The sequence below is a fragment of the Pongo abelii genome, chromosome 6, assembly GCF_028885655.2.
Source record: "Pongo abelii isolate AG06213 chromosome 6, NHGRI_mPonAbe1-v2.0_pri, whole genome shotgun sequence".
Taxonomy (NCBI): Eukaryota; Metazoa; Chordata; class Mammalia; order Primates; family Hominidae; genus Pongo; species Pongo abelii.
In genome coordinates, this window is record NC_071991.2 from 37224239 (window position 1) to 37237361 (window position 13123).

The 13123-nt window shown below is 43.3% G+C and overlaps 1 protein-coding gene across 1 annotated transcript in view; it reads left to right on the forward strand.

Annotated features, from left to right (window-relative positions):
• Positions 1–13123, forward strand: part of PKD1L1 (polycystin 1 like 1, transient receptor potential channel interacting) — a 184156-nt gene that overhangs the window by 53946 nt on the left and 117087 nt on the right. The window contains exons 13-14 of the mRNA XM_063725988.1: positions 7057–7263; positions 11189–11370. Of these exons, the coding sequence (XP_063582058.1) occupies positions 7057–7263; positions 11189–11370 (389 nt within the window). The remainder of the gene's footprint in view (positions 1–7056; positions 7264–11188; positions 11371–13123) is intronic.

Below are 13123 nucleotides of genomic sequence, written 5' to 3' on the forward strand. Positions count from 1 at the left end.
ACTAGGGAGTGCCAGACAGTGGGCGCAGGTCAGTGGGTGAGTGCACCGTGCGCCAGCCGAAGCAAGGGCGAGGCATTGCCTCACTCGGGAAGCGCAAGGGGTCAGGGAGTTCCCTTTCCAGGGGTGACAGACAGCACCTGGAAAATTGGGCCACTCCCACCCGAATACTGTGCTTTTCCGACGGGCTTAGGAAACGGTGCCCCAGGAGAGTATAGCCCGCACCTGGCTCAGAGGGTCCTACGCCCACGGAGTCTCGCTGATTGCTAGCACAGCAGTCTGAGATCAAACAGCAAGTCGGCAGCGAGGCTGGGGGAGGGGCGCCCGCCATTGCCTAGGCTCGCTTAGGTAAACAAAGCCTCCGGGAAGCTTGAACTGGGTGGAGCCCACCACAGCTCAAGGAGGCCTGCCTGCCTCTGTAGGCTCCACCTCTGGGGGCAGGGCACAGACAAACAAAAAGACAGCAGTAACCTCTACAGACTTAAATGTCCCTGTCTGACAGCTTTGAGGAGAGCAGTGGTTCTCCCAGCACGCAACTGGAGATCTGAGAACGGGCTGACTGCCTCCTCAAGTGGGTCCCTGACCCCTGACCCCCGAGCAGCCTAACTGGGAGGCACCCCCCAGCAGGGGCAGACTGACACCTCACACGGCCGGCCAGGTACTCCAACAGACCTAAAGCTGAGGGTCCTGTCTGTTAGAAGGAAAACTAACAGAAAGGACATCCACACCAAAACCCATCTGTACATCACCATCATCAAAGACCAAAAGTAGATAAAACCACAAAGATGGGGAAAAAACAGAGCAGAAAAACTGGAAACTCTAAAAAGCAGAGTACCTCTCCTCCTCCAAAGGAACGCAGTTCCTCACCAGCAACGGAACAAAGCTGGACGGAGAATGACTTTGACGAGCTGAGAGAAGAAGGCTTCAGACGATCAAATTACTCCGAGCTATGGGAGGATATTCAAACCAAAGGCAAAGAAGTTGAAAACTTTGAAAAAAATTTAGAAGAATGTATAACTAGAATCACCAATACAGAGAAGTGCTTAAAGGAGCTGATGGAGCTGAAAACCAAGGCTCGAGAACTACGTGAAGAATGCAGAAGCCTCAGGAGCCGATGCGATCGAATGGAAGAAAGGGTATCAGCCCTGGAAGATGAAATGAATGAAATGAAGCGAGAAGGGAAGTTTAGAGAAAAAAGAATAAAAAGAAACGAGCAAAGCCTCCAAGAAATGTGGGACTATGTGAAAAGACCAAATCTACATCTGATTGGTGTACCTGAAAGTGACGGGGAGAATGGAACCAAGCTGGAAAACACTCTGCAGGATATTATCCAGGAGAACTTCCCCAATCTAGCAAGGCAGGCCAACATTCAGATTCAGGAAATACAGAGAACGCCACAAAGATACTCCTCGAGAAGAGCAACTCCAAGACACATAATTGTCAGATTCACCAAAGTTGAAATGAAGGAAAAAATGTTAAGGGCAGCCAGAGAGAAAGGTCGGGTTACCATCAAAGGGAAGCCCATCAGACTAACAGCGGATCTCTCGGCAGAAACCCTACAAGCCAGAAGAGAGTGGGGGCCAATATTCAACATTCTTAAAGAAAAGAATTTTCAACCCAGAATTTCATATCCTGCCAAACTAAGCTTCATAAGTGAAGGAGAAATAAAATACTTTACAGACAAGCAAATGCTGAGAGATTTTGTCACCACCAGGCCTGCCCTAAAAGAGCTCCTGAAGGAAGCGTTAAACATGGAAAGGCACAACCGGTACCAGCCACTGCAAAATCATGCCGAAATGTAAAGACCATCAAGACTAGGAAGAGACTGCATCAACTAACGAGCAAAATAACCAGCTAACATCATAATGACAGGATCAGATTCACACATAACAATATTAACTTTAAATGTAAATGGACTAAATGCTCCAATTAAAAGACACAGACTGGCAAATTGGATAAAGACTCAAGACCCATCAGTGTGCTGTATTCAGGAAACCCATCTCACGTGCAGAGACACACATAGGCTCAAAATAAAAGGATGGAGGAAGATCTACCAAGCAAATGGAAAACAAAAAAAGGCAGGGGTTGCAATCCTAGTCTCTGATAAAACAGACTTTAAACCAACAAAGATCAAAAGAGACAAAGAAGGCCATTACATAATGGTAAAGGGATTAATTCAACAAGAAGAGCTAACTATCCTAAATATATATGCACCCAATACAGGAGCACCCAGATTCATAAAGCAAGTCCTGAGTGACCTACAAAGAGACTTAGACTCCCACACATTAATAATGGGAGACTTTAACACCCCACTGTCAACATTAGACAGATCAACGAAACAGAAAATCAACAAGGATACCCAGGAATTGAACTCAGCTCTGCACCAAGCAGACCTAATAGACATCTACAGAACTCTCCACCCCAAATCAACAGAATATACATTTTTTTCAGCACCACACCACACCTGTTCCAAAATTGACCATATACTTGGAAGTAAAGCTCTCCTCAATAAATGTAAAAGAACAGAAATTGTAACAAACTAACTCTCAGATCACAGTGCAATCAAGCTAGAACTCAGGATTAAGAATCTCACTCAAAACCACTCAACTACGTGGAAACTGAACAACCTGCTCCTGAATGACTACTGGGTACATAACGAAATGAAGGCAGAAATAAAGATGTTCTTTGAAACCAACGTGAACCAAGACACAACATACCAGAATCTCTGGGATGCATTCAAAGCAGTGTGTAGAGGGAAATTTATAGCACTAAATGCCCACAAGAGAAAGCAGGAAAGATCCAAAATTGACACCCTAACATCACAATTAAAAGAACTAGAAAAGCAAGAGCAAACACATTCAAAAGCTAGCAGAAGGCAAGAAATAACTAAAATCAGAGCAGAACTGAAGGAAATAGAGACACAAAAAACCCTTCAAAAAATCAATGAATCCAGGAGCTGGTTTTTTGAAAGGATCAACAAAATTGATAGACCGCTAGCAAGATTAATAAAGAAAAAAAGAGAGAAGAATCAAATAGATGCAATAAAAAATGATAAAAGGGATATCACCACCGATCCCACAGAAATACAAACTACCATCAGAGAATATTACAAACACCTCTACGCAAATAAACTAGAAAATCTAGAAGAAATGGATAAATTCCTCAACACATACACCCTCCCAAGACTAAACCAGGAAGAAGTTGAATCTCTGAATAGACCAATAACAGGAGCTGAAATTGTGGCAATAATCAATAGCTTACCAACCAAAAAAAGTCCAGGACCAGATGGGTTCACAGCCGAATTCTACCAGAGGTACAAGGAGGAGCTGGTACCATTCCTTCTGAAACTATTCCAATCAATAGAAAAAGAGGGAATCCTCCCTAACTCATTTTATGAGGCCAGCATCATCCTGATACCAAAGCCTGGCAGAGACACAACAAAAAAAGAGAATTTTAGACCAATATCCTTGATGAACATTGATGCAAAAATCCTCAATAAAATACTGGCAAACCGAATCCAGCAGCACATCAAAAAGCTTATCCACCATGATCAAGTGGGCTTCATCCCTGGGATGCAAGGCTGGTTCAATATACGCAAATCAATAAACATAATCCAGCATATAAACAGAACCAAAGTCAAAAACCACATGATTATCTCAAAAGATGCAGAAAAGGCCTTTGACAAAATACAACAACCCTTCATGCTAAAAACTCTCAATAAATTAGGTATTGATGGGTCGTATCTCAAAATAATCAGAGCTATTTATGACAAACCCACAGCCAATATCATACTGAATGGGCAAAAACTGGAAGCATTCCCTTTGAAAACTGGCACAAGACAGGGATGCCCTCTCTCACCACTTCTATTCAACATAGTGTTGGAAGTTCTGGCCAGGGCAATTAGGCAAGAGAAGGAAATCAAGGGTATTCAATTAGGAAAAGAGGAAGTCAAATTGTCCCTGTTTGCAGATGACATGATAGTATATCTAGAAAACCCCATTGTCTCAGCCCAAAATCTCCTTAAGCTGATAAGCAACTTCAGCAAAGTCTCAGGATACAAAATCAATGTACAAAAATCACAAGCATTCTTATACATCAATAACAGACAAACAGAGAGCCAAATCATGAGTGAACTCCCATTCACAATTGCTTCAAAGAGAATAAAATACCTAGGAATCCAACTTACAAGGGATGTGAAGGACCTCTTCAAGGAGAACTACAAACCACTGCTCAAGGAAATAAAAGAGGATACAAACGAATGGAAGAACATTCCATGCTCATGGATAGGAAGAATCAATATCATGAAAATGGCCATCCTTCCCAAGGTAATTTACAGATTCAATGCCATCCCCATCAAGTTACCAATGACTTTCTTCACAGAATTGGAAAAAACTACTTTAAGGTTTATATGGAACCAAAAAAGAGCCCGCATCACCAAGTCAATCCTAAGCCAAAAGAACAAAGCTGGAGGCATCACGCTACCTGACTTCAAACTATACTACAAGGCTACAGTAACCAAAACAACATGGTACTGGTACCAAAACAGAGATATAGATCAATGGAACAGAACAGAGCCGTCAGAAATAATGCCGCATATCTACAACTATCTGATCTTTGACAAACCTGACAAAAACAAGAAATGGGGAAAGGATTCCCTATTTAATAAATGGTGCTGGGAAAACTGGCTAGCCATATGTGGAAAGCTGAAACTGGATCCCTTCCTTACACCTTATACAAAAATCAATTCAAGATGGATTAAAGACTTAAATGTTAGACCTAAAACCATAAAAACCCTAGAAGAAAACCTAGGCAATACCATTCAGGACATAGGCATGGGCAAGGACTTCATGTCTAAAACACCAAAAGCAATGGCAACAAAAGCCAAAATTGACAAATGGGATCTAATTAAACTCAAGAGCTTCTGCACAGCAAAGGAAACTACCATCAGAGTGAACAGGCAACCTACAAAATGGGAGAAAATTTTCACAACCTACTCATCTGACAAAGGGCTAATATCCAGAATCTACAATGAACTCCAACAAATTTACAAGAAAAAAACAAACAACCCCATCAAAAAGTGGGCGAAGGACATGAACAGACACTTCTCAAAAGAAGACATTTATGCAGCCAAAAAACACATGAAAAAATGCTCACCATCACTGGCCATCAGAGAAATGCAAATCAAAACCACAATGAGATACCATCTCACACCAGTTAGAATGGCAATCATTAAAAAGTCAGGAAACAACAGGTGCTGGAGAGGATGTGGAGAAATAGGAACACTTTTACACTGTTGGTGGGACTGTAAACTAGTTCAACCCTTGTGGAAGTCAGTGTGGCGATTCTTCAGGGATCTAGATCTAGAAATTCCATTTGACCCAGCCATCCCATTACTGGGTATATACCCAAAGGACTATAAATCATGCTGCTATAAAGACACATGCACACGTATGTTTATTGCGGCATTATTCACAATAGCAAAGACTTGGAACCAACCCAAATGTCCAACAATGATAGACTGGATTAAGAAAATGTGGCACATATACACCATGGAATACTATGCAGCCATAAAAAATGATGAGTTCACGTCCTTTGTAGGGACATGGATGAAATTGGAAATCATCATTCTCAGTAAACTATCGCAAGAACAAAAAACCAAACACCGCATATTCTCACTCATAGGTGGGAATTGAACAATGAGAACACATGGACACAGGAAGGGGAACATCACACTTCGGGGACTGTTGTGGGGTGGGGGGAGGGGGGAGGGATAGCATTGGGAGATATACCTAATGCTAGATGACGAGTTGGTGGGTGCAGCGCACCAGCATGGCACATGTATACATATGTAACTTACCTGCACGTTGCGCACATGTAATGTACCATAGAGCCTAAAGTATAATAATAATAATAATAAAAAGAAAAAAAAAAAAGAAAATGTGGCGCATATACACCATGGAATACTATGCAGCCATAAAAAATGAGTTCATGTCCTTTGTAGGGACATGGATGAAATTGGAAACCATCATTCTCAGTAAACTATCGCAAGGACAAAAAACCAAACACCGCATATTCTCACTCATAGATGGGAATTGAACAATGGGAACACATGGACACAGGAAGGGGAACATCACACTCTGGGGACTGTTGTGGGGTGGGGGGAGGGGTAGGGATAGCATTAGGAGATATACCTAATGCTAAATGGCGAGTTAATGGGTGCAGCACACCAGCATGGCACATGTATACATAGGTAACTAACCTGCACACATTGTGCACATGTACCCTAAAACTTAAAGTATAATAATAAAAAAAAAAAGAAAAGAAAATTTTTTTCTCCTCTCTCCTTTTTTTTTTTTTAACAAAAGAACTTTTGTGCATCTCAAATCAAACAATTGCACAAAGGTATGTTTTGGAGACAATAAGGGAAATTTGATTATAAACTAGGTTTAAATTATACTAAGAACTTATTGTAAATTTTTAAGGTGAGATAGTAGTGTTGTGTTGATGTAGGAAAATTCCCTTAGTTTTTAGAGATGTATATTTAGTATTTAGGGGTTAAATGTCATGATTTCTGAGAATGACTTAAGAATATTTCAGTGAAGAAAAAAATAGGGAAAGCAAACATCTGTTGTGTATACTGCAAATGATTTTCTTATTATATTGATTGATTTAAAAAATTTATATATACACATAGGTGCCAAAACCCAGGAGCATAACATTTATATTTTTGACATTTGGAAACTTAAATTTTTTATGTAATCAAATATCAGATATCTTTGCTATTTTTCCATTAATTTTGTGCACAGGAAGTTTTTTCTCATAAGTATATAAGTATTTACTCATTATTTTAGTTTTTTTTTTTAACCTTTTATTTTTGTCTATAAAATAGATGTAGTATTTATTCTGGTGTTGTCTAAAGCCCAGCCCTAAGAATACCATTCTGTCATTATGCAAACAAATAATTGGAGATCTACAGTTAAGACTAAGTTTCTAGTAATTTACCAGTACATTAGATGTGATGGACATTTTAATGAGACATCTTCTCTTCTTGATACTTAGATATGGAGGTCTCAGCCTGTGAGGCTGGGAGTGACGTTTGAAGCTGCAGTCTTCTGTGATATTTCCCAAGGTCTTTCTTACACCTGGAACTTGATGGACTCTGAAGGGCTCCCTGTCTCCCTCCCTGCTGCTGTGGACACTCGCAGACAGACCCTCATCCTCCCGAGCCACACCTTGGAGTATGGGAACTACACTGCCCTTGCCAAGGTCAGCTCGCTGACTTACTGCTCTACTCGCTCAGTGAAACCCGTGCTTCTCATCGCCCTGGAGCAAGAGCTCAGCATTTGGAATTCAACCCCTGTTCTATCCAGGAAAAGGGAGGTTGTTTAAAAAAAAAATCTGGATAGGATTTTAAGAGAAATGTTTAATTCCCCCAAAGAGAACAAACTATGTTCAAATGCAGTCAAAGCAATTGATGAAAAACTCCTTCCAATGTGTATAACAAAACCTTCCTGTGTACCTAATTTGAATAAGCCCTGTGCTGGTGCTGGGATGTCAGGAGAATATGTGGCCCTGCCATTTAGGGGCCAATCGCCCAGAAAGGAAAGGGGACGACAGTTAGAGGGCAGGGCATCCAAGAGGCACTCACACTGACTGCCTGGCACTTCGATTCTCAGCACGTGCTTGGTGCATTTTGGCTGGAAAAAGTGGTGAAAATATGCGAGTTAAAAGAAGGAGAGGTAATTTTTAAAAGAGTAGGCTTCAAGAAAGAGGGTGCTGAAAAGAGAATCTGTCCACAGACATAGAAAGGGATTGGGAGGGGCAACAGCTTGGCAAAGGCTAGAAGAAGACAAGGGATAGTGAGCAGACCCTGGTGGGAGATTCTGGGATCAAATGGCGCAGTGGGCAGGCCAGGCTACGGGAACCTGATCAGGGACCCTCAGGATATCTGCAGCAAAGGAGCTTTGTTCTTTGAAGCTGTGGGTCATGCAGTCCTACTGAGCACAGTTCTATCTGGTGCCTTGTGTGGCTTACCACAGAGCTCCTCGGCACCCAAACTGCCCTGACCTTGCCTGAGGAAGCAAATCCTCCCAATCTGTGCTGGGATGTCACAGCGATGGCAAATGCTGGAGTTGCCAGAAGCTTCCTCTCAGTGTCTGTACTTATCTCATTGCGAAACAGGCAGGTTACAATGGGCCAAGTGACAGCAGGCTGCAGACCAGGCTTAGCATAGCATTACTTCAGATGCAGGTTGTAGGAAAAAGCAGAGCTTTCCCAGCAGGCTGTATACTCTTCTTTAGAAATGTTGATTGGGAACGAGTAGGAAACAGACTGAAGGATGGGATGTTGGGAGAGTGTTAGTGAAGGTGAGAAGTCATTAGAGGCTGAAGCAGCAGGCAGCCGGGGAATAGAGAGCACAGCAGGGTCAATGTCAGGGGACCTCGGGGTGGTGGGGAGCATCTGACCTGATGAGTGGCCAATTGTAATAAGCCAAGGGGAAATGCAAAGGAAAATCTGTAATACTGAACGAGTGGAGGAGGGTGAGGCTGCTCTTCATTTTCCTGATGAAAACAGAACTATTTGTACCTGGCTGTGTGCTGGGGGAGGGATCTGGAGATAAATAAGGTCTTTGCACACTTGCATGAACAACCTAGTAGGGGAGGTAGATAGAGCCTGTAAACTAAAAATAAAATCCTAAGGTCCCCCAATCAACTAAACAAATCCCCTCTTGGCCAAGGGGACCCAGAAAAACCTTAAAAAATAGAGTTCCTGGCCATAGTGGGACTCAAGGTCAGGTATGCCTCATTATGCCCCCTCCCTTTCACAGTTTAGACACAACAACTGACCAACATTAATGTTAAAATAGAGATTATAAGACTGACAGAACGGACTCTTTTTTTTTTTTTTTTTTTTTTGAGACAGGGTCTCACTCTGTTGCCCAGGCTGGAGTGCAATGGCTGCAATCTCGGCTCACTGCAACCTCTCCCTCCTGGGCTCAAGTGATCCTTCTGCCTCAGCCTCCTGAGTAGCTGGGACTACATGCACATACCACCATGCCTGGCTAATTTTTTGTAGAGACAGGGTTTCACCCTGTTGCACAGGCTGCTCTTGAACTCCTGGGCTCAAGCAATTTGCCTGCCCTCAGCCTCCCAAAGTGCTGGGATTATAGGTGTGAGCCATCATGCCTGGCCAGGTCATACTCTTTATGACAATAAGATACGAAATTATAAACAAGACCTAAGGCGATGCTAGGCACGAGTGAAATCACACAGTCCTACAATTAAAAAATAAACTATGTTCCCATTGCCACAGGATTTTTCTCCCTTTTTCTCTATCAACTAAACAAACACTAGCCTTAAAATAAACAATATTAAAACAATTACAACTCTACAACCACCAAACATCAACTAATTAACCCCCATTCCTCAAGCCATAACTATGACTTTAATTAAACAAAAAACTAATTTCTATAACTTTTTCCTAATAAAAAACACCAACCGTAAACTAATTCTGCCCAGTTTGACTACGCATTTAAGTGCCTTCATGTCCCTACTTTACCTTTTAACATAAAAGACCTAATTATAATACATTGCAATATTGTCTCCACCCAAAAGTAAACATAAAACACATTTATATGTTTGCTTATTACACAAAAACACAATCCTCTTCCATAGATATCCATAGCTCCTATATCCTGTGAATACGTGATAACGCATTCAACTGAAATTCCTGTCTTACCCCTCCCTCCCTCCTCCAAATACTTACCTTCAATTTTTTAGCCAGAGACTACACTTCCTGCTTACAGATTATAATCCCTTTCTTAAAAAATAAAACTCTGCTTTCTAAATATATAAACTACGTAATTTTTAAATTAAACCCCGCAAGCCATAGAAGATGTGTCCAGCCTGTGGGACAGGCCAGGCAATGGGAGCTCCGAGGGAGGTTTGGCTGTGAGCCGGGAGCCACTTCTGTAGTCTTCAGTGTCTTTGCAGGGGGTCCGTGTCTTTCTCTAGGTCTTGGAGACCTTCTGACAGATAAGGTAACTTCTGCTGTCTCTGACCTCACAGTCAGAGCCTCAGGTTTCCTTTGCTCCTGACCAGCCCTGCATCTTCCCCAAGCAGCTTCCTGCTTGGTGCCTCCTCCAGCCTTTGTATATACTTGGAACATTCTCAGCAGCTCCTTGGAGCTGGAGAGGCTGAGCAAACAGAGGTTGAAGGTGGAAATGAGAGTTCTGATCCTACAGCTGTTCCGTTGTCTTTGGTCCTACTCAGGAGACTGATCAGCAGGGAACTGTGTGCATCTGAAGAAAATCTAGAGTGATCAAGGCTGAGACCCAGTGAAAGAACAGCAAGTATTACACTGTATTTTTTCAAATTGCATCAATTTTTTTTGACAGGGTCTCACTCTGTTGCCCAGGGTGGAGTGTAGTGGTGTGATCTCAGCTCACTGCAACCTCCCCCTCTGGGCCTCCTGGGTTCAAGCGATTCTCGTGCCTCTGCCTCCCAAGTAGCTGGGACTACAGGCGCATGCCACCACGCTCAGCTAATTTTTGTATTTTTAGTAGCAATGAGGTTTCACCATGTTGTCCAGGCTGGTCTCAAACTCCTGAGTGCAAGCAATCCACCCACCTCAGCCTCCCAAAGTGCTGGGATTACAGGCATTAACCACCGCGCCTGGCTGCATCAAACTTGTAAAAGAACAATATGAATGTTTTATTTATAACATGTTCCACTATTCCTGGGTTTAAAAGTATTTGTCTTAAATTTCGTTTACATTTCCTAAAGTCCATGATATGTTTGGGGGTTAGAAAGAAGCAGCTGTAAGATAGGTGAAGGAAGTTGCACAAAAGCCAGGAGCCTGAAGGATTCACTGTGGAAGGAGGAGGTTTGAAAATTATAAAATGTGCACACATGGAAAGTCTCTGTTGTGTTCAAAAGTTGGCTAGGAAATGCCCAACTTTGTACATTAACACAAGCTTGGAAGGAAGATGTCCGTGCTCTTGTGGACTCCAGTCACAGCTCTCATGTCCCACAGTAGAGTGATTATTTTGACTAGCAAGACTGTTTTAGTTGGAGCCAGGGATGCATTGAGACTCGTTGGCTTCCTTTCTAATTTTCAGATGAGCGTGTTTCTCCAGCGAGTCCCTGCCTTGTCCCTGCATGACATCCCCTGTCCTTCCTTGCTCCTGCAGGTTCAGATTGAAGGCAGTGTGGTGTACAGTAACTACTGTGTGGGCCTGGAGGTGCGATCCCAGGCCCCTGTCAGTGTGATCTCCGAGGGCACACACCTGTTCTTCTCCAGGACCACCTCATCCCCCATTGTCCTCAGAGGGACCCAGTCCTTCGACCCTGACAACCCTGGGGCGACTCTCAGGTGAGCACCACCCACACACACAGCTGTGCAGCTACTCAGACTGCGCATTCTGCAAATGCAGGCTCTGGAACATTGGAGGCTATTAATAGTTTTAAATTCTAAGCACATCAACTTTCATAAGTTTAACTGCTTTATTTAGGATCAAAATATAAGGGAATTGAGGAAAAGAGTGGAAGTAAAATGTGAGTCGCTTTTTAAGGTGGTGTTTAAAGAATGATCTGTTTTGGAACATGAGGTTTGAGTGTCACCATTGTTAAATTCTTGGTTAGTGAGATGCCGTAGTGTGTGGAAGGCTTGGTTTCCACGAGTTGCTCATCTCCAGGTAGATGGGTCTCTTGTTGCTAGAGGCTGCCCCCAGTTCAGCACTTGGTCCTCTTCTCCATCCACACCCCTTCCCACCTATGGCCTCAGCCAGGGTCCTGATGTGGATCCATCCATGATCCATGTGCAACAGCCTCAAACAGGAATTCTCTGTTTAGACCATTCTCCAGACTCCGGGCTGTGAGATCCGGCATCCCTACAGCACCCCCTCTGGACAGCCTCGAGACATCTCAGCCACACACTTGCCTTCTGTACCCATGAAAGGACCTTTCCAGTTGCTCAGGCCAAAATCTTCTCTCTTTTTGTTTATTTATTTATTTTTTTTTTGAGATAGGGTCTCACTCTGTCGCCCAGACTGGAGTGCAGTGGCTCGATCTCAGCTCACTGCAAACTCCGCCTCCTGAATTCAAGCGATTCTCCTGCCTCAGCCTCCTGAGTAGCTGAGACTACAGATGCACGCCACCATGCCTGGCTGATTTTTGTATTTTTAGTAGAGATGGGTTTCACCATGTTGGCCAGGCTAGTTTTAAACTCCTGACCTGAAGTGATCTGCCTGCCTTGGCCTCCCAAAGTGCTGGGATTACAGGCGTGAGCCATCATGCCCGGCCACAGGCCAAAATCTTTACCAGCATCTTTTACTTTTTCTTTTTCTTTCTTTTTTCTTTTTTTTTTTTTTTGGCCCTCCCTTAAACATCGGTTCCACACCACCTCCCCTACCCCAAGTACATTCTGGTTTGAGCTGCCAGGGTCTTGGGCTCATCTCCATAAGATCTCCTGGCCAGTCTCCACACCTCCATCCTCCCCTGCAGCGCTGTCTCCAAGGCAGGGATGGGTTCTTTTACTAGTATTATTGGTTTTTATTCTTTTTGATTTAGGGGATATGAGTCCAGTTTTGTTACATGGATATATTGGTGGTGTTAAAGTCTGGACTGTTAATGTAACCATTCCCTGAATGCTGTACATTGTACCCATTAGGTAATTTCTCATCCCTCACCCGCCTCCTACCCTCCCTCCTTTTGGAGACAGATTCTCTTAAAACAGTCAGAAGAACTTTACTTCACAGTTCGACCCTCCAGCACCCCCTTTTTACTCAAGAGTAAAAGCCAACGTCCTCACAATGCCAGTGAGGCTGATGTGACCTCTCCCAACCCATTGCAGCTTCAGCTGTCCCTTCCTGCCTCAACAGCTCACTGCTCAGCCTGTTTGGCCTTCCTGCCCCTCCTTGGACTTACCCAGCTTGCATCTCTCTCAGCTCTTTACAGCAAGGGTTCCTTCTGCAGCTCATCACTCAGTTCAGCAAACATCTGCCATCACCCCCTTCCTTTCACTCATTGCTCAAATATCACCTTCCCAGTGGGGTCCCCGCTGAGACTCCAAAATGACAGATCCTGCCCTGATTTGTTGGCATCTTTCTTCACAGTAGTCACCCCTG